This window comes from Dendrobates tinctorius, unplaced genomic scaffold, assembly GCF_039654945.1.
Source record: "Dendrobates tinctorius isolate UK_male_01 unplaced genomic scaffold, ASM3965494v1 ptg000003l, whole genome shotgun sequence".
Lineage (NCBI taxonomy): Eukaryota > Metazoa > Chordata > Amphibia > Anura > Dendrobatidae > Dendrobates > Dendrobates tinctorius.
In genome coordinates, this window is record NW_027361671.1 from 103,232,596 (window position 1) to 103,255,185 (window position 22,590).

Below are 22,590 nucleotides of genomic sequence, written 5' to 3' on the forward strand. Positions count from 1 at the left end.
GCCATTGCTTCATGAGCCACCACACACAGACGTACGTACCCAGGACATGGGCTACAAGTGTCGCATTCCTTGTGTCAAGCCACTCATGACCAATAGACAACCCCAGAAGCGTCTTACCTGGGCCAAGGAGAAAAAGAACTGGACTGTTGCTCAGTGGTCCAAGGTGTTGTTTTCAGATGAAAGTAAATTTTTCATTTCATTTGGAAATCAAGGTCCCAGAGTCTGGAGAAGAGTGGAGAGGCCACAATCCAAGCTGCTTGAGGTCTAGTGTGAAGTTTCCACAATCAGTGTTGGTTTGGGGAGCTATGTCATCTGCCAACTACCAGGAAATTTTGGAGCACTTCATACTTCCCTCTGCCAACAAGCTTTTTGGGGATGGAAATGTCATTCTCTAGCAGGACTTGGCACCTGTCCACACTGCCAAAAGTACAAATTACTGATTTAAAAACAACAGTATCGCTGTGCTTGATTGGCCAGCAAACTCGCCTGACCTTAACCCCATAGAGAACTGTCAAGAGGAATATGAGAGACACCAGACCCAACAATTCAGACAAAAACAGAGAAACACAGGACAACAAACGTGAAAAAATACTCTGCTGTAAAAAAATATATCTAACAATAAACAGCAAGTGCTAGTAAAAAATGATGACAAAACAGGGTATTTAATTGATACGCTTTTTGCAAAAAAATGTATACTATGCCGCTCTACCAAACGACAAGGTATACGCTTCAGAGCAGTCCTAACTAATGTATTTAAAACCTGACCATGTGAACAGTACCTATATGAGCAGAATTCAGAAAGGTAATGTCTAAAGTGGACACGCTGTGTCAGATGGCTTTATATGTACATGGCCCCCAAGAGAGGGGTGGGAACCTGCCAAAAACTTGCAAAAGCAAGAGACCAATTGAATAACAAATTCAGACAAGCTGAAGGCTGCTATCAAGGCAACCTGGGCTTCCATAACACCTCTGCAGCGCCACAGGCTGATCGCCTCCATGCCGCATTGATACAGTAATTGATGCAAAAGGAGCCACAACCAAGTATGCATTTACTGAATATATATTTCAGTAGCCCAACACTTTGGATTTTAAAATCATTTTTCAAGCTGGTGTTATAAAGTATTCTAATTTACTGAGATAATGACGTTGGGGTTTTCATTGGCTGTAAGCCATAATCAACAATAACAGAAATAAAAACTTGAAATAGATCACTCTGTAATGACTCTATAATATGCGAGTTTAAATTTTTGTATTGAAAAACTGAAATTAACTTTTTGATTATATTCTAATTTTGTAAGAAGCACCTGTATATCTTAGCTTGTAGCTAGACGAAGAATGCAATAGAGATTTTGGGGTATTTAGAATTAAGCTCTGAAATAGTATACGTTGATGTGAATGATCTAATAGAGCTATTGATAATTTAAGTCCCATTTTATACCAAAGGTAAAAAGTATGATGGGATTGTTAGGAGATTATATGTGCTGTATTATATATAATAGTTGATGTCTGGGGGGCTGAAGATGGCGAGGTCGGGGGCTTTTGATACTTACCAGCTGGGACTTTTACGAGCATTAGTATAATAAGCCATGTTATAACCCTGTTAGTAACCATGCGCTGCATCACATTTAAAGGGGACCTGTCACCCCCCAGATGTATATGACCTATTAATATGGGCATACACGTATTAGAAATGCTACACTCGTCCTACCTGTATGCCTCATATTAATGGTATTGTTGCTGAAAAATGTTATATTCTGTGTGTACGCTTATGATTTCTTCCAGGCTCCGAGGCATGCGGTACTGTAAGATATCCCTGCCCGTTTTCATTACAATACTACCAGCCTCCCATCACCTTCTGTTATGGCCCTGGAATTCTGGGCCTGCGCCCTTCACTCCTTCAGAAATACCTCATCCTCCCTTCTGTGGGCACAGCATTCAGGGATCTTCTGTGCAGGCGCCAGCGACTTGCGCTCCAGTTGCCTCTGGTATGCGCGCCGATAAAGTGCTCTCCCCACTTCCTCCCTGGATAGTCATCACCTGGTACACATGATTCCTAGCAATGACTATGCAGGGAGGAAGTGGGGAGAGCATCTTATTGGCACCTACACTGGAGGTCACAGTGACTCGCCTGCGCAGAAGATCCCTGAATGCAGTGCCCATAGAAGGAAGGGAGCGGTTCAGACTGTGGTGACTCGCAGGGCGCAGGCATAGGATTCCGGTGCCATAACTGAAATACATGGGAGGAGGGTAGTATTATAATGAGGAGAGAAGGCAGGGATTTCTCACAAACACGGCACGCCCCAGAGCCTTGAAAAAATTATTAGAATAAGGAAACAATATAACATTTCTCAGCAACAAGACCATTAATATGAGGCATACAGGTAGGACTGACTAGTGTAACATTTCTATAACCTGTATATTCTCTTTAAAGAATCACTCCAGCCCACCCCCACCCCCTCCACACCTAAGCTGAAACCCTAGTTACGCCTCTGGGGCTTCCACATTACTGGTGGCACAAGGATTTTGGAGAAGCGACATGGCTGCCACCGAAAGAAATCCAGCGAAATCTGCACTCTCAAATCCAAATGTCCCCCTTCTTCTGAGCCCCAGTGTGCCTATACTGCAGTTAGTATCCACATATATTTGCCATTGCTTTAGCAAGGAGAGCCCACTTAATTGATGGGTGCATGTCTTCAGAAGCACGAGCTTGGCACACTGTTCAGGCACCACACTGGCATATCTGCATTTTCACTAAGCAACATCCACTGCCACTTGTTTCTGGAAAATGCCCATGGAGTCAAAATAATCACTACACCTGTAGAATTCCCAGAGGGGTGTAATTTCCAAATTGAGGTCAACTAAGGGAGATTTCTGCTCTAGCACTGGGCCGACTTCTCAGTTGGCTACAAGTTCTACGCTAGGGATGGGCTGCACCTCAATGGAGAAGATGAAGCTGTGCTGGGGGAGAAAATAGCTAGAAAGTTGGAGGAGTGTTTAAACTAGGGACTGGGGAGGGTATTCATTTTATAGGAGGGGAAGACTGTGCAGATAGAGACCTGGGCACAAATAATGAAATTGGGGGTGGGGGGGGCTAGAACAGTTAAGATTTTAGGGAAGAATAGAGGTACAGAGAGAGATACATAAAGTGCATGTATACTAATGCCAGAAGCTTCACCAACAAAATGGAGGAATTAGAATTAACTTTGTTGGAACAGAATTATGACATGGTGGGGATAGCTGAGACATGGCTGGACGAGAGCCATGACTGGGCGGTTAATTTACAGGGCTATAGTCTATTCAGAAATGACCGTACAAATAAGCGAGTGGGAGGTGTGTGTTTATATGTAAAATCATCCTTAAAACCCATCCTGTGTGATAATATATGTGAATCTAATGAAAATGTAGAGTCCCTGTGGGTGGAGATAAGGGGAGGGGGGAAAAATATATTATTGATAGGTGTTTGTTATAAGTCTCCAAAAAAATAATGGAAGCAACGGAGAATATCCACGTAAAGCAAATAGATGATGCAGCGACTCAAGAAGTCATTATTATGGGGGACTTCAACTACCCTGAAATACATTGGGGAACAGAAACCTGCAGTTCCAGCAAAGGTAATAGGTAATTGTCTTTCATAGTTGTCAAAAACCTTTCACAACTGGTTCAGGACCCAACGAGAGGGAGGGCACTGCTAGACCTAATATTAACCAACAGATCAGACTGCATATTAAATATAAGGGTTGGGGGTCACTTGGGTAATAGAGATCACAAAATAATAAGTTTTCATGTATCCTTTAATACGATGTGTAGTAGAGGGGTTACAAGGACACTAAACTTCAGGAAGGCAAATTTCCAATGGATGATAGATGATCAGTGAAATAAACTGGGACGAGACATAAAAGTACAAAAGAAAATGGGAGACGTTTATTTGCATCCTGAATAGGACCTGTGCACAATATATACCGTATGGGAATAAACATGCTAGAAATAGGAGGAAACCACTATAGCTAAATAGAGCTGTAAGGGGTGCAATAAGTGACAAAAATAAAGCATTTAGAGAATTAAAGCAAGTAGGTAGTGAGGAGGCATTAAATAAATATAGAAGATTAAATAAATTCTGTAAAAAAGCAAATCAAGACAGCAAAGATTGAGACAGAGACTCACTGCCAGAGAAAGTAAAAATAATCCCAAAATATTCTTTAACTATATAAATAGTAAGAAACTAAAAAATGATAGTGTTGGTCCCCTTAAAAATAGTCTGGGTGAAATGGTGGATGAGGATGAGGAAAAAGCCAATATGCTAAATGACTTTTTTCAACAGTATTTAAACAAGAAAATCCCATGACGGATAACATGATCAGTGATAAAAATTCTCCATTAAATGTTACCTGCATAACCCAGCAGGAAGTACGTCGGAGTCTAAAATTCAATAAAGTTGACAAATCCCCAGGTCCAGATGGGATACACCCCTGAGTACTGCAGGAATTAAGTACAGTCATAGATAGACAATTATTTTGAATCTTTAAAGATTCCGTAATAACAGGGTCTGTACCACAGGACTGGCGTATAGCAAATGTGGTGCCAATATTCAAAAAGGGGACAAAAACTGAACTTGGAAATTTTAGGTAAGTGAGCTTAACCTCAACTGTGGGTAAAAATTCTGGAAATTTTTCTAAGAGATACTATACTGGAGTCCTCACTGTATCTGAAACTGAACCTGTCAAAGACTGAACTCCTTGTTTCCTCCCGCTACTAATGTACCTATACCAGACATTGCCATTTCCGTGTGTGGTCCCAGTATTACTCCCCAGCAACATGCCCACTGTCTTGGGGTCATACTTGACTCCAAGCTTTCCTTTGCCCCCCACATCCGATCACTGGCTCGCTCTTATCTGCATCTCAAAACATTTCTAGAATTCAACCTTTTCTTACTTTTGACTCGGCAAAAACTCTTACTGTTTCTCTTATTCATTCTCGTCTGGACTATTGTAACTCTCTTCTAATCGGTCTCTCTTACCAAACTCTCCGCCCTCCAATCTGTCTTGAATGCTGCAGACAGGATCATATTCCTCGTCAATCGTTACACCGATGCCTCTACCTTGTGCCAGTCATTACACTGGCTACCCATCCACTCCAGAATCCAGCACAAACTTATTACTCTCACCCACAAAGCTCTCCATTGCTCAGCACCACCCTATATCTCCTCCCTTGTTTCAGTATACCACCCTACCCATGCCCTCCGTTCTGCTGATGACCTGAGGTTAGCATCCTCAATAATCAGAACCTCCCATTCCAGTCTCCAAGACTATACACGTGCTGTGCCAATTCTTTGTAATGCACTTCCCAGGTCAATACGATTAGTCCCCAATCCCTACAATTTTAAGTGTGCCCTGAAAACGCATTTATTCAGACTGGCCTACCGCCTCAACACATTAAACTAATCTATCCCTGTGTGGTACAGTCAAAAGTTTTACCATAACCAGGTTCCCTGTATCATGTTCCCACATGCTTTATGCATCTATTAGCCCTCTGTGTCTGTACTGTTACACACTTATTATGGCTGGTCCATACAATCGGGGCAATTGTTACCACCCACCTTTCGTGTCTACCTTTTTCCTCAGATTGTATGCTTGCGAGCAGGGCCTGAATTCCTCTTGGTATCTGTTATGATCTGTGTGATTATTGTTATGCTGTAATGTCTATCGTCTGTACAAGTGTTATGAATGGGTCACCGAGGAGGAAAAAACCTAAACAGGCTAAGCCCAGAAAAACCAGAGAGGTTGGCAACTATGCAGATTGCAGATCCCTGATCCTAACCACACAACTAGCAGCAGCCGTGGAGCGTAACTAGACGGCTCGTCACGGCCGGAGGACTAAATAAGCCTAAAGCAAGGAAAGGGGAAAACTAACTGCCCTAGAGCAGACCCCAAAGGAATAGACAGCCCCCACACATGTATTGACGGTGAAACAAGATGAAAACACAAACACAGGCAAGAAAATAGGCTGAGCAAACAATGGGGTCCAAACTAACTTGAAAGGAGAGGAAAGGAAAGACACCGTCTGCAATCGGCCCAAAACCCTACAAAATAATGTCCAACACTTCTGATAACAAAATTAACCCTGAAGTCACTAGACTTCTCCCACTATATCAGCACTCTGAAATATTCTGAGACAGCGCAAAAAGAGGCCAATCTAATAAGGGACAAGAAAGCAAATTGGCAAATACAGATAAATAAGAGTGGAAATTCAGCACAGCCCCAGCCGGGGCTGGCTGACCACACAAAAAACTGAATAGAACAACAAAATCAAGTGTGAAAATTAGCAGAAAAACTTAGCTTGAGCTGACTGGAACAGAGCTGAGAACCAAGACCTGACAAACAGAAGGAATCACCAGCACCAGAGTAGGGCGTCGGCTGTCTTAAATCCAATCTGAGATTCCTGAGGTCCAATCATCATCCTCATTATCAGGTGGCAGATCTCTACTGATTAAATCAGCCTCACTACCTCCTGTTACCACCAGAGGGAGCCTGGAAGGAGAACTCACAACTGGTAGACCAGAAAATGAACTCACAACAAGTCCCCTCTGAAATGTAAAGTGCTGCGGAATATGTCGGCGCTATAGAAATAAAATTTATTATTGGAGTATTAGAAGAATAACCTCATGACCTAATATCAACATGGGTTTAATCTGATGAGTTTCTATGAAGAGGTACGTTACGGACTGGACCAAGGGAATGCAGTGGACATGGTGTACATGGATTTTTCAAAAGCTTTTGATACGATGCCACACAAAAGGTTGATACATAAAAGGAGAACAATGGGGATAGGGGAAAATGTGTAAGTGGGTTAAGAGTTGGCTCAGGGATAGGAAGCAAAGGGTGTTTAGCAATAGATCACACTCAGACTGGGTCGCGGTTAGCAATGGGCTCTTTATATGGAGTCTGCAAATTAGTCTCCGAAAATTTGTTCTCCAAGAGTCAAATAGCGCTCCTTCCCTTCCAAGTCTTGTCGTGTGGCTAAACAGTACTGTACAGCCACATATGGGGTATTTCCATGTTCACGAGAAATTGTGTAACTAATTGTGTGGTAATTTTTACCTATTTTCCCTTGTGAAAATTTAAAATATGGAGCCAAAACATTATCATGGTAAAAAATGTATTTTTTTTCTTCACCGCTCAATGGTACAACATTTTGTGAAACACATGTGGTGTCAATATGATCACTGCACCCCTAGATTACTTAAGTGGTGTAGTTTGTAAAATGGGGTCAGTTATGGGGGATGCTGCTGGCCTGAGTCCTCAGAGGCTCTGCCAATATGACATGGCACCCGCAAACCATTCCAGGCAAATATGCACTCCGATATGGCGCTCCTTCCCTTCTAAGCTTTGCAAGGTGCCTAAGTAGTTTTGTTACCACATATGGAGCATTATCATACTCATGCAACATTGTTTAAAAAAAATTTGGCCCAAAACTTGAGGCCAAAACATTTTAGTTGAAAAAATGAAACTTTTATTTTCATAGCCCAATGTTTTATACAATCCTGTGAGATACCTGTGGGTTTAAAATGCTCAAAACACCCTTAGAGGAATTCTTCAAGAGGTGTAGTTTCCAAAATGGAGTAATTTTTTTTTTGGGGGGGGGGATTCCACTGTATATGCGCATTTAGGGCTCTGCAAACGCAATATGGCGTCCGTTAACTATTCCAGCCAATTTTGTGCTCCAGAAGTCAAACGGTGCTCATTCCCTTTTGAGCTCTGCCCTCAGCCCAAATACTTTTTCACCACATATAGAGTATTGGTGTACTCAGAAGAAATTGGACAACAAATTGTATTGTCCACTTTCTCCTGTGATAATGAAAAATGTGGAGCTAAAGCAACATTTTGTGGGAAAAAGTACAATTTTAATTTTTTTCTGTGATGCACCTAAAGCATTGATATATTTACTGAATGTGGCTTTGAGCACCTTGAGGGGTGCAGTTTTTAAAATGTTGTAACTTTTGGGTATTTTCTGTCATATAACCACTGAAAGTCACTTCAGATGTGCTGTGGTTCCTAAAAAAATAAGTTTTGTAAATTTTGTTGGAAAAATGGAAAATTGCTGTTAACTTTTTAACCCTTCTAACTTCCTAAGAATTTAGTTTTTTTAAATGATGCCAACATAAAGTAGACATATGGAAAATATTTATGAATTATTTTGTTTGGTATAACTCTCTGATTTAAGGACATACAAATTCAAAGTTTGAAAATTGTGTCATTTAATTGACAAATTTTCAATGTTTTCATACATAAACGCAAATTATATTGACCAAAATGTACCACTAACATGAAGTACATCATGTCTTGAAAAAGTTGTGTAAGGTGGTGAGATATAATGTCTTTCATGCTTCCATTCCCTCTAATTATCTTCCAGTACTTAATGTTTACAGATGTGTTTTATGATTGCCTGCGGTACTGCTACATGTATAACTATGTATTACCGCTCATTGCTTATGGTATTGCCACTTGAATGTGCTACCATTATATAGAAAACTGTATTATTGTCTTGTATTCCTTTATTATAGTATTGCATGTATGTTATGTGTCCTTTGTACATGTACCGACAGGGAAAGTTAGTGTATCCTTCTTGGGATGTTAGAAGAGGGCACTCTTAGTACATAGTTTCCCCATAGACCGAGTAGATGTAATTATGTTGCAGGCCACTAGATGGGGGATGTTCAGAGGGTTAATTGTAGGAGGGGCTGCTGAGAGTTAAGGTTAGTGATGAGTGGTTTAGTTAAATGGGGCCAGGACGCCCAAGTGTCCACATGGGCTATAGACCCAGACAGTTCAGCAGTCACGTAACGTTAAGTCGTTATAGCCCATGTTACCCACGGCCACTGCATGTCTTAGCAGTGGGTCAGAACAGAAAAAGGAAGATGTGGCATCTTACCGCCTGGGCCAATGCTATTAGGGCAGAAGTTGGCTGGACTAAGGAAATAGGAGGAGCTGGAGCTTCGACGAGATCTGTACAGACGGGCCAGATGCTTCACCAGGAGCCACCAAACAGTGATTGATGAATTCGTGTCTGGGGCGAAACAGACTGAAGGAAATGTCATTATATTGAGGTCAGGCCAGGAAGGAACTGGGAAGCAGTCTAGTGCGGTCCGGTCCAGGTGTGCACTGAAGTGAAAGCAAGCAAGAGAAAGATGAGGAAGCAAGCAAATGTCATAATATAAATCAACTGAACCATAGAATCGTAGAGTTGGAAGGGACCTCCTGGGCCATCTGGTCCAACCACCTGCTCAAAGCAGGATTCGCTATATCATCCCACACAGATGTCTGTCCAGCCTCTGTTTGAAGACTTCTATTGAAGGAGAACTCACCACCTCTCGTGGCAGCCTGTTCCACTCATTGATCACTCTGTCAAAGTTTTTTTCTAATATCTAATATGTGTCTCCTCCCATTCAGTTTCATCCTATTGCTTCTAGTCTTTCCTTGTGCAAATGAGAATAAAGATGATCCGTCTACAATGTGACAGCCCTTGAGATATTTGTAGACAGCTATTAAGTCTCCTCTCGGTCTTCTCTTTTGCAAGCTAAACATTCCCAAATCCTGCAACTTTTCCTCATAAGACAGGGTTTGCAGACCGGTCACCATTCTGGTTGCTCTTTTCTGAACTTGCTCCAGTTTGTTGATGTCTTTTTTAAAATGTGGCGCCCAAAACTGGACACAATATTCCAGATGAGGTCTGACCAAAGAGGAGTAGAGGGCAATAATGACTTCACGTGATCCAGACTGTATGCTTCTGTTAATACATCCTAGAATTGCATTTGCCTTTTTTGCTGCTGCATCACACTGTTGACTCATATTCAGTCAGTGATCTATTAGTATACCCAAGACTTTTTCACATGTGCTGTTGCTTAGCCCTATTTCTCCCATTCTGTATATGCTTTTTCCATTTTTATTGCCCAGATGTAGTACTTTGCATTTTTCCCTGTTAAAAACCATTCTGTTATTTGCTGCCCACTGCTCCAGTTTATTTATATCTTTTTGAATCCTCTCTCTCTCTTCTCTAGTAATAGCTATCCCTCCTAGCTTTGTGTCATCAGCAAATTTAATCAGTTTACCCTCAATGCCTTCATCTAAATCGTTGATAAAGATGTTGAACAATACAGGGCCCAGGACAGAGCCCTGTGGTACCCCACTTGAGACATTCTTCCAACTGGATGTGCAGCCATTTACGACCACTCTTTGGGTCCGATCACTACGCCAGTTATGAATCCACCTAACAGTTGCCTTGTCCATTCCATACTTAGCCACTTTTTCAATTAGGATTGTGTGAGATACTTTGTCAAATGCTTTGCTGAAGTCAAGATATACTATATCTACAGCATTTCCCTGATCCACCCAATCAGTGATTTTGTCATAGAAGGAAATTAAGTTAGTCTGACATGACTTATTAGTTACAAACCCATGCTGACTATGGTTAATCCTTTCATTCTTATCCAGGTACTTACATACATGTTGTTTAATAATTTGTTCAAAGATCTTTTCTGGTATAGAAGTCACTCACCGGCCTATAGTTGCCTGGGGCCACCTTCTTCCCCTTTTTGAAGATAGGAACAACATTTGCTCTTCTCCAGTCTTCTGGGACTTCTCCTGTTTTCCAAGAATTTTCAAAGATTATGGAGATGGTGATTAAAAATTTCTTCTGCCATCTCCTTCAGTACTCTGGGGTGTAATTCATTTGGACCTGGAGACTTGAATTCATTTAGGTTATTCTAAGTGTTTCCACACTATCTTTCTGTTTTATAGATATCCTGGATTCTTCTATTCCCTTAATAGGACAGTGAAGAACAGTTGATGTTACATTTCCTTTTTGAGAGAAAACAGATGCAAAATAGGAATTTAAAAGTTTAGCCTTCTCAATATCCTGTCTTACCATTTCATCATTTTCATCCTGTAAAAATCCTATAGCATCTTTGACTTTTCTTCTACTTTTGACATATCCCCAAAATCCTTTATTGCTTTTGATGTCTCTTGCAAGCCTCAATTCATTGTCAGCTTTAGATTATCTGATCTGTGCCCTGCAGGTTCTGCAGATAGCATTATATTATTCTTTAGATATGCCTCCCTCTTTCCATTTTATAAACATTTCTTTCTTCCTTTTTAGCATGTGCTTAAGTTCTGTGTTCATCCATCCTGGTTTCCTTAAATGCTTCCTATTCTTCCCTCTTTTCGGAATTGTTAACAATTGTGCTTTGAGAATTTCATTTTTCAAGATTTCCCATCCTTCCTGGACATTTTTGTCCTTAAGGATATCCCAGCCATTGGATCCCTCCAATTCTCTTTCTGAATCCCTTAAAATCTGCCTTTGTGAAATCTAACCTTGATATCTGAGTCTTCACAGGTCTTCCTCCTCTAGTCATCCAAAATTCTAAAATAGCATGGTTGCTACCTCCAAAGGTCCCAGACACTTTTACCTCCTCAACCATTTCCTCCCTGTTTATGAGGATTAGATCCAAGGTAGCAGTTCCCCTTGTTTTCTCCCCTACCTTTTGGAAGATAAAGTTGTCAGCAAGAGAGGATAAGAATTTCCTTGACCTGTTAGTTTTGCCTGAGAGAGATTCCCAACAAATGTCTGGATAGTTGAGATATCCCATGACAACCATGTCATAACTTTTGGAGAACTTGGCCATTTGATGTAACGTGGATGTAACGTGTATGGTGCAGTAACCCCTGTTAAAGCTAGGGTGCGCTTCATATACGACTCAGAATATGCATGTGGGCATTTCCTTGATGGAGAAACAGTGACCGGCATGGTTGTAAATGTGTTGCAGAGGTTCTCTGTGCTATAAGCCAAAATAGCGTTATGCTGGGACTTGTAGTCCACGAGTTGCTTATCTATAAGGGCGGCTTATAGGGCTAGTCAGAGAACTGGGCGGGATCGGCTAGCCACACATAGACTGCCCACATATGGAGGTCATTTGGGTTATATAATGGGACTGAGGTCTGATCACATGGGTTGTGTGTTTGATCCTCAGTGGTCAGAGTGCAAGGTCCCGGAAGGCCTGTGTGTGTTGGAAGTGTCTGGGACTGAACTTCCTGGAAGAGCACATAGAAAGGCTTGGACAGGGTAGAGTCTGTGACGGCTCCCTGTAGGGAAGCTACTGCCCGACTGTGGCTCTGCAACTGGAGACTGCCTAGTGAGCAAGGCTCTGTCTGGAACAGTGATCCCAGTGCGGCCGCTTCCTTGATATCCCGTGAGGGGTAAACCGTGACTAACGCTGACCAGGGTCAGTAAGAGACTGTGTATACTGTAAACTGAATGTTTAACGGACATTGTAATAGAAGCTACATGCTGTTTAGTTGATGAAGAGCGGTTTATGCTGAAGTGTAACCCCTTAATGTCAAATGACAGACACAGTCCGTCATTGGACATTTTCCCTGCTTTGATTGTTATGAACAGCTGACATGTGCCCGCAATAAGCGCGAGCGGAATCGCCGTCCGCCCGCGCCTATTAAATAGTTAAATCCCGCTGTCAAAGCTGACAGCGGGCATTTAAATAGCATTTCCGGCCGCCGGGCCGAAAATGACGTCATCGCCGACCCCCGTCACATGATCGGGGGTCGGTGTCTTGTTGTCTGGACAACCAGAGGTCTCAGACCTCTATGGTTGTTCCAAGCATATGGCTTTCAGCGCCACCCGGTGGTCGGCGCTGAAAGCGCAGCAGTAAATCTGCTACATATGGGCGATCTGCTCATCGTCCATATGTAGCAGAGCCGATGGGGTTGCGCATGCTTCTAGCCTCCTATGGAGGCTATTGAAGCATGCCAAAGGTAAAAAAAAATAAAAAAATTTAAAAAAATAAAAAAACCTAAAAGTTCAAATCACCCCCCATCAAAATAAAACAGTAAAAAAAAAATCCCACATACACATATTAGGTATCGCCGCGTTCAGAATCGCCCGATCAATAAAAAAGCATTAACCCGATCGCTAAACGGCGTAGCAAGAAAAAAAAATTCAAAACGCCAGAATTACGTTTTTTTGGTCGCCAAGACATTGCATTAAAATGCAATAATGGGCGAACAAAAGAACGTATCTGCACAAAAGTGGTATCATTAAAAACATCAGCCCGGCATGGAAAAAATAAGCCTTCACCCGACCCCAGATCATGAAAAATAGAGACGCTACGGGTCTCGGAAAATTGCGCAATTTTTATTTTTTTATTTTTGCAAACTTTGGAATTTTTTTTCACCACTTAGATAAAAGAGGACATAGACATGTTTGGTGTCTATGAACTCATAATGACCTGGAGAATCATTATGGCAGGTCAGATTTAGCATCTAGTGAACCTAGCAAAAAAGCCAAGCAAAAAACAAGTGTGGGATTGCACTTTTTTGGCAATTTCACCGCACTTGGAATTTTTTTTCCCGTTTTCGAGTACATGACATGGTAAAACCAATGGTGTCATTTAAAAGTACAACTTGTCCCGCAAAAAATAAGCCCTCACATGGCCATATAGATGGAAAAATAAAAAAGTTTTGGCTCTGAAAAGAAGGGGAGGGAAAAATAAAAATGCAAAACCAAAAATACCCCTGGTCGTTAAGGGGTTAATAAACCGAATGAACTATTTAACCTGGAGTGTTGCCTTGTATACCTCAAAGACCGGCCAAGTGAGTAAATCCCCGTCCACTCATTTGGTGGATCTCTACACGTGCGAAATCCTAAGTAAATAAAGTGTTAAAGTTGTCTAGGACTGTGTCTCGATCGCCTAGACTAGGGACCGTTAGGGCCAGGGCCGGACAGGGACTAAAATTCAGCCCTGGCATTTGAAGTTACACAGGGCCACTAGTCACATGGTGACTATATAATATCTTTGTACACTTGTAGGTTACAAGAAGTGAGAGGAGATTAACACGACTATATAACATGTAGTCACAGCTGTGCCCAGTATTTCAGTTCAGTCCTATTTATTGCTTTTAGGTACAGTACTCCTCCCAGAGCTCTGTCCCCTTTTGTACACACGGTGACAGAATTCCTGGCAGAACTGCTATACATTGAGCAACCAGACCCCCTGGTCACAGCCGCCGATATCATACCTCCCAACTTTTGAAGAAGGGAAAGAGGGAGAAAGACAGCAAATTTTAAGCCACTCCCCGGCAACATCCATTTCGCAACTAGTCACACCCATGTTCACGCCCAACCGCACCCATTTAGTACTGCTGATCACACTGACTGGTACTGAGGGCACAGTGGCTGGCATTATGGGCATACTGACTGGCACTTAGGAAGAGAAAACAAAGAGCGAAAAAAGAAAAACAGAGAAAGAAAGGAGAGCGAGAAAGAAAGAACAGAGAAAGAGGGGAAAGAAAGAAAAGAGAGAGACAGAACAGAGAGAAAGAAAGAAGTAAAGAAAAGAAAGAAAGAGGAAAGAAAAAGAAAGAAAGAGGGGAAAGAAAGAACAGAGAGAGAGAAAGAAAATGAGGGAAAGACAGAACAGAGAATGAGAAAGAAATAACAGAGAAAGAAAAAGAGAGAGAAATAAAGAGAGATTCTATAAAGATACTATAGCAGCCCGGCTCCCATTGTAGTTCCCACCCGAGCCTCCCGATGCAGGACATATCATGATCCGCTCACATGGCCGGCATCCCCGATTCCAAGGCGAACCTGCTGTCTGCGCTGTCGGAGGAGGACATGGTGATGGAGCTGAAGCATTCCTAGTTCCGTCACAATCTCATGAAATTATCTAATTTCCGGTCAGCTTCCAGCATATCACTTCCGGTGGAACGTCATGTGTGAGTTTTAAAATGCTCCTCGGGGCTCCGCCGTGTACTCCTGGGTCCGTGGGAAAAGCCCGCTTTGTATGCTTCGTACACACGCGGCTCCGCTCCGTACACCTCGTACACGCGGCTCCGTTCTGTACACCTCGTACACACACGGCTCCGCTCCATACACCTCGTACACACGCGGCTCCGCTCCGTACACCTCGTACACACGTGGCTCTGCTACATCTATCCTGTAAACCCCACACATATCAGGCAGATTGCGGCCCCCCAGCCAGCCTCAGCTCAGGGCCTCAGGCAGATTGCGGCCCCCCAGCCAGCCTCAGCTCAGGGCCTCATGTTATGAGTTCATTTTCTCCTTCACCTCTGATGTCTGATGAACTCCCTCTGCTGGTGAAAGGAGGTAGTGAAATTGATCTGGATGGGAAGAACCTGTCATCTGAACAGGTGGAGTGTGATTGGACATCTGGAATTTCTGAGTGGATATAAGGCAGCTGACGCCCTGCAGGGCTGCTGGTGATCCTTTCTGCTCTGAGCTCTGGCATCCAGTTTAGTTCCTGTCTACTAAAAGCTAAGTTTTTGCTCTGCTATTTTTTCATGAGATTTTGTCTGTTTACTTAGTGTTTGTGTTCAGCCTGCCCTGGTTGGGATGGGCTGAACTCCATTTTTGTCTCTGATCAGTTGATCTCTTTGCTCTGTCTTCAGAATATACCTGAGTGCTGATATAGTGATTTTGAAGTCTAGTGACTTCAGGGCCTTTTCTATCAGACGTGTTGGACATTTTTTTTGGCAGGTTTTTTTGCGTGATTGCAGCCAGCATCTTTTCTGTCCTTTCCTATCTAGTTAGTTGGGCCCCATCATTTGCCCAGCCTGTCTTTCTGTCTGTGTTTGTGTTTTCATCTGTTTTTCACCGACAATACATGTTGAGGGCTGTCTATTGCTTTGGGGTCTGCTCTGGGGCAGTTTAGATTTCCCCTTTCTTTCGGTTTATGTAGCTCTCCGGCTGTGACGAGGGGTCTAGGGCACCGTAGGAACCCCCCACGGCTACTGTTAGTTGTGGTGAATAGGATCAGGGGTCTGCAATCCGCTAGCTACCAACCTCTCCGGTTTTCTGGACTTAGCTTGTGTCTTTGTTTTTTCCTCCTCTGGTGACTCATTCATAACAGCCTCAGGCAGATTGCGGCCCCCCAGCCAGCCTCAGCTCAGGGCCTCAGGTAGATCGCGGCACCCCCAGCCAGCCTCAGCTCAGGGCCTCAGGCAGATTGTGGCCCCCCAGCCAGCCTCAGCTCAGGGCCTCAGGCAGATTGCTGCCCCCCCAGCCAGCCTCAGCTCAGGGCTTCAGGCAGATTGCGGCCCCCCCAGCCAGCCTTAGCTCAGCCTCAGGGCCTCAGGCAGATGGCGCCCGCCGCCCGACCTCCCCACCCATAGGCCCTCTTTATAACTAAACTCACCCCAGCCAACTTACTGGAGTCTGGACCTGTCCTGAAGCCTGCCCTGAACCAGCGCGCGGGGGTAGGAGACTCGCAGCAGCAGCCGCTCCTGGATTCCTGCTGCCACCCTGGACGCCATCGCCGATGATAGGACACAACACAGTGAGACGTGAGTAGGCGCTGCCTGCCCTGCAGGCAACCATTGACGGCACAGCGCGCTCTTTCCGGCTCCGCCCTCAAAGAACATGCCACGACGTAGTTTCACATTGCCACGCGTTCTTAACCCCTAGGGTGCCAGTGCCACCCCAAAATCTACAGCGCGAGCCGCGCACCTTTGAAACCGCCGCTGCGCCCGCAAATTTAAAGGGCCAGCTGCGGGTAAAAGAGGCCGGTGGCTGCCGCATTAGCCTGCGGCCCACAACAGGCTAATAAATAGCGGCCCACCGGGAAAATGCCCGGTTAGGCAGATTACCAATCCGGGCCTGGTTATGGCCTGGGAAGTGCCAGGGTGAAGTTGAATCTGGAGATTCAGGTATGCCGAGAAGAAGAGTATTGTTTCATGTAGGGGAAGAACTGGGCGCAGCTGCCACTGGAATACAGGTCACGAATACGGTCTTGGCCCTCCCTTACAGTAGTCTCAGAATCACTGGGATATGTTGAAGTGTTATTACATCATAAAGTGACGCATGTCAGTTTTTAAAAATGAGGCTTGGTCCTTAAGGGGTTATTTATATAGCGCCAATAATTCTATGGTGTTGTACATGAGAAAGGGTTGCATACAAAGTTATAGATATCGTTTACAGTAAACAAACTTACAATGACAGACTGGTACAGAGGGGAGAGGACCCTGTCCTTGCGGATTTACGTTGTTCGGGATAATGGGGAAGAGACAGAAGGTCGGGGGTAAACAAAAAGCAAAAAACACAAATATCCTGAACTAAAAAGTAAAAAATATACTGCAAATAATGCATAAAGGTAATAATAATAATAAGGGTATTTAGTAAACATAATTTTGATCAAAATAATGTACAAGCCATCCCGCCACGTCACGGCAACCCTTGTGGGACAGTCCCTACTCGGGGGTGCAGCAGCTCTGGTGGTGGTGAGGCGGGAGCTTGGGTGGTGGTGAGGCGGCAGAATGGTTATTGCAGGCTGTAAGCTTTCCTGAAGGGATGGGTTTTCAGGTTCCGTCTGAAGGATCCAAGGGTGATGGATAATCGGACATGTTGAGGCGTGGAATTCCAGAGGATGGGGGATATTCGGGAGAAAACATGGAGGCGGTTGTGTGAGGAGCGACTAAGTGTGGAGGAGAGTAGGAGGTCTTGGGAGCATCGAAGATTATGTGAGGGAAGATTTTGGGAGATTAGTTCAGAGATATAGGGAGTTGACAGGTTGTGGATGGCTTTGTATAGCATGGAGTGGTAATATTTTTGTCATATTGGACCTATAATTTTTGATAGGTGCAGTATTCCTAGTCATTCCATGTCCATACTGCTATTACTATGGGTATTGGTTTGATAACCAATCATTTTGAGCCCATAATACAAGATAGTGATTGATTTGGTACTGGGTAGGTGGAGCGCTGATGTCAGTGTTGTTTTACGGTAAGTAATTGGTCACGTGACTATGTCTATTGACTTACACTATTGAATACTGAAAAGTGATAAGAAAATAGGTGCATACATGATAGGATGTGATTTGTCGCTGTGCTGGTGGAAGTGATATCATCCAGTTAACACACGTCTGGATCAACATGACTGTCTCTACAGTAGGTATAATAGCAGTATGTTGTTTAATTGTATAGAATGAGGATAATTATATACGGTATTTTTCTGACCATAAGACGCACTTTTTTTTCCTCCAAATTTGGGAGGAAAGTGTGGGTGTCTTATGGTCGGAATGTAGCATGTGGGGAGGGGGTAGCTGTGGAGTGAGACCGCACTGGGATCGCAGGAGGCAGGAAAATGTTGCCTGCTGCAGGAATCCAGCTGCTGGGAAAACCATGTGGTCCCGATACTTAAAGTGAAGTGAATATTCATGAGCCGCTTCCCCTCTCTCCTGTCAGCTGAGCAGTGAGTGGGGAGCAGCAAATGACAGACCCACATGGTTTCCCCAGCGCCGATTCCTGCAGCAGCTGGGGAGATCTGTGTTTGGTGGTGGAGGGGGCAGGAGGAGAGTGCAGCAGGAGGGATAGCCACATACCTGACAGGCAGCACAGCTTGGGCTGTTCTGATGCCATGCTGAATGCTCCTGTGGAGGACCTGTGGTGAGGTCATGAAGAGGGCGGGCTGGAGCATCACATGACCGCACAAAGCCCTGCCTCTTCATGATGTCATCACAGGTCCTGCAGACACCGCACTACAAACAGTGCAGCATCCTCTTGCATGACCTGTGGTGAGGACATAAGAGGGCTCTGTGCAGCCATGGGATGCTGCATTACCTCACCACAGCATGGCTGGCTGCAGGACCTGCACTGAGCACAGTGAGCAGCAGCCTGTACAATAATTAATTATAAGGTTAGTAATTGCAGCACATAAAAATCACTGACATCCTGTGGTGAACTATAAATCCCAGCATGCCATAGGATCTGCAGGACATGCTGGGAGTTGTGGTTCTCGCATGGGATCTTAAAGCAGCACCGCAGTGTTATTTTTCAGTGCTGGAGTGGTGCTTTAAATATAAGTCCTGTGCCCCCGTTCTTATACTCACCCTCCAGCGTCTTCCTTCAGTACTTTACAGACAGCACACTGGTCCCACAGCACCATCTTCTACCTGTAGCTCCCAACATAATACATATATATATATATTTATGTTTGGAGCTACAGGTAGAAGATATATATATTTTAACACCACATATATAGTAGTATGTTATTAAATATTTTACCACTTTTTTTGGTTCAAACATATTTTTCCTCTATTTTCCACCTCTAAAACCTGGGTGCGTCTTATAGTCCGGTGTGTCTTATAGTCCGAAAAATACGGTATGTTTTACTGGCTAGATCAAGCACTAAGAATGGACTGACCTCTTATGGTGAGTTATAGGGTAGAAGGCAGGTTATGGTGCATAGGGTTTACCTTGTGTGATCTTTATTTTCTCTGGCAGAAATACCTATAGAATATTTCCAGCAATGCATTAGTAATTTTCTTTGTATTTTATTACATTTAATGTCTTACCCTGACTTCCTTTAAACAAAATGTTACATCAGACGAGCCAATGTTAATTTGAAAGTCATTAAATTCATCAGAGCCAAGGTGAATTTCAGTGTGCATTAACTTTGATAGTCCTGCATAAAAACAGAAATATATATTGATTTACCTCTGGAGAATTAAGACAGTTTAACAATAATTACTTCACTTGTGAACTCACTTTTTGAGATTTTTCAGAGGAATACTGTACCTAATATGTACATGAATATTGCTTTTTAAATTAAATATGGTACAGAAGTCAGCTAATCGTGGCTGGTCAGGCTGCAAAATCCTCTGGCAAACAGCTATTATGGTTCAGGGAAAATGCTATTAGCCAACTATAGGAAAAATGTAGTATTTCATGATGGCTACTAAAAAAGTAACTGGCCATGTAACAAATGGATGGACCAAGTCTAATAGAGCAAAATACGCTTTTGTTAGGAACTCTCCACTCTGATACAAAAATGGAATTTTCTAGTGGGGAACCATTCTGTATTATGTCCATATGACCTGATAGGACACATGGAAATATGATGTCTTGCAACATTTATCTTTACAACTTTCTTTTTATATTGCCTTTTCCAAGGTAGATTTGAGCGTTCTTTCCTCTGTGCCTGTCTATGAGACATCTTCCATTACCCTGCTGTCAATGCATTCACAGTGGAAACAAGTAGGAGTCTGTTGATGCTGTGCAATCAATGACAGACATTTCTATAAATTGCTTGTGTGCTGAAGAAAAGCCAGTGCAACTTACTATTCTGGGCACCTGCAGTGGCCATAGCTCTTCCTAGCATCAACCAATATACCGTATCCAAGTAGATTCCAGAATTATGTGAGATTCTATCAGCACAATAAATGTTTTACTGATTGAATACCTTTAAGTATGACAGTTATAATAAGGTGGAACAGGGTGAATTAAGTGGTAAGACCACGTTCATCCCTGCATTCTGAAATATCGTTTGTCTATTCTGTTTTTAAGAATGAACAAAATTCATGTTAAAATTGCATCTGTTATATAAGTGTTGCAGACAGAGGCTTGATTGATTATAACGGGATCCGTCTTTTTTTGTCAGTATTTAGAATTGCAATTTTTTTTTTTTCCTTTAATGAAAAAAGACACATGAAAGAACCCAGCCAGACCCCCCCACAATAGTCAAAGGGGCCTTTTTGCATCTGTTTGTATCAGTTATGTAACAGATACATATTGGATATGAATTCTGTTTCTATGTTCCTAAAACTGAACAGACAAAAGTAATTCCCGAATGCAGGTTTGAACATAGTTTTAAGAGACAAAGAATGGTTGCTGTAATCTTCATATAATGCACCATGACAGTTCTAGAAAGAATGGACACCGAACCAAACTAAATACTTTGATTACTAAGAGAATAGTAGTAAATTTCAGAAATGTATGAGATCATTTCATACTGTTCTGCAGCACTTGCTTGATTCCTTTCATTTGTTTCTGGCAATAAAGAGGTTGTCTTGGATTTCTATATTGATGACCTATTCATCACCCCATCAATCAGCTGTTGGAGGATGTGCAGAGTGTATACAGGGTCATAACAGCTATCACGAGATCTGAGCTGCAGTACCAGAGAATGACTACTATACAGTGCACAGAGCCATGAGGTTTTAGCACTGTACGCTGCGTACATGCTGCCACATTTGGAAATACAAACAATTGTACAGTGGGGGTGGACGCAAGACCTACTCTAAGGGTTCTTCTTCTCCTTCTCCTTCTTCCATTCCATTAAAGGAATCCACAGGTGTAAAAATGCAGGCCAAATCCACAGGAAACACACGGGTTTTGACCTGCAGATTCTGCCAAAATATGCAGATTCCGCACAGCAATCCGCAATGTGTGCACATACCCTAAGGCCGCTATTTGCTCATGAACTGCCATGGCAAACATCAGGACCACACAATCCTGGTCTCAGGGTGCCGATGGGAATAAAGAGGGAGAAGCCACACTCATTTAAACATTAAGGCCTCTTTCACACTTCAGTTTTTTTGCATCAGTTCAAATCCACCAAAAAGGCAGACAAGCGGATCCATTGTCAACTGATGTGAACGGATGGCACAGGATCCATTTTTTAGACGGATCCTGAAAATGAGGAAGTTTAACCCCTTCACCCCCAAGGGTGGTTTGCACATTCATGACCGGGCCAATTTTTACAATTCTGACCACTGTACCTTTATGAGGTCATAACTCTGGAACGCATCTATGGATCCCGGTGATTCTGACATTGTTTTCTCGTGACATATTGTACTTCATGATAGTGGTAAAATTTCATTCAAATAACTTACGTTTGTTTGTGAAAAAAACGGAAATTTGGCAAAAATTTTGAAAATTTCACAATTTTCCAACATTGAATTTTTATGCCCTTAAATCAGAGATACGGCACACAAAAAAACTTGATAACTAACATTTCCCACATGTTTACTTTACATCAGCACAATTTTGGAACCAAAATTTTTTTTTGTTAGGAAGTTATAAGGGTTAAAAGTTGACCAGCGATTTCTCATTTTTACAACACCATTTTATTTTTAGGACCACATCACATTTGAAGCCACTTTGAGGGGTCTATATGATAGAAAATACCCAAAAGTGACACCATTCTAAAAACTGCACCCCTTAAGGTGCTCAAAACCACATTCAAGAAGTTTATTAACCCTTTAGGTGCGTCACAGGAATTTTTTATGAATATTTAAAAAAAAAATGAACATCTAACTTTTTTTCACAAAAAAAAATACTTCAGGTTCAATTTTTTTTATTTTACCAAGGGTAACAGGAGAAATTGGACTGCAAAAGCTATTGTGCAATTTGTCCTGAGTACGCTGATACCTGATATGTGGGGGGGAAAGACTGTTTCGGCGCATGGCAGAGATCAGAATGGAAGGAGCGCCGTTTGACTTTTTCAATGCAAAATTGGCTGGAATTCAGATCGGACGCCATGTCACGTTTGGAGAGTCCCTGATGTACCAAAACAGTGGAAAACCCCACAAATGACACCATTTTGGAAACTAGACCCCCTAAGGAACTTATCTAGATGTGTGGTGAGAACTTTGAACCCCCAAGGGCTTCACAGAAGTTTATAACATAAAGCCGTACAATTAAAAAAATCATATTTTTTCCACAAAAATGATCTTTTCACCCTCAATTCTTATTTTTCCAAGGGTAACAGCACCCTAAAAGATATTGTGCAATTTGT

The 22,590-nt window shown here is 42.7% G+C and overlaps 1 protein-coding gene across 2 annotated transcripts in view; it reads right to left on the reverse strand.

Moving 5' to 3' along the window:
• Positions 1–22,590, reverse strand: part of RAD9B (RAD9 checkpoint clamp component B) — a 96,360-nt gene that overhangs the window by 12,040 nt on the left and 61,730 nt on the right. For both annotated transcript variants that reach the window (XM_073565505.1, XM_073565496.1), the window contains one exon: positions 19,367–19,476. In XM_073565505.1, coding sequence (XP_073421606.1) covers positions 19,367–19,476 — 110 coding nt within the window. The remainder of the gene's footprint in view (positions 1–19,366; positions 19,477–22,590) is intronic.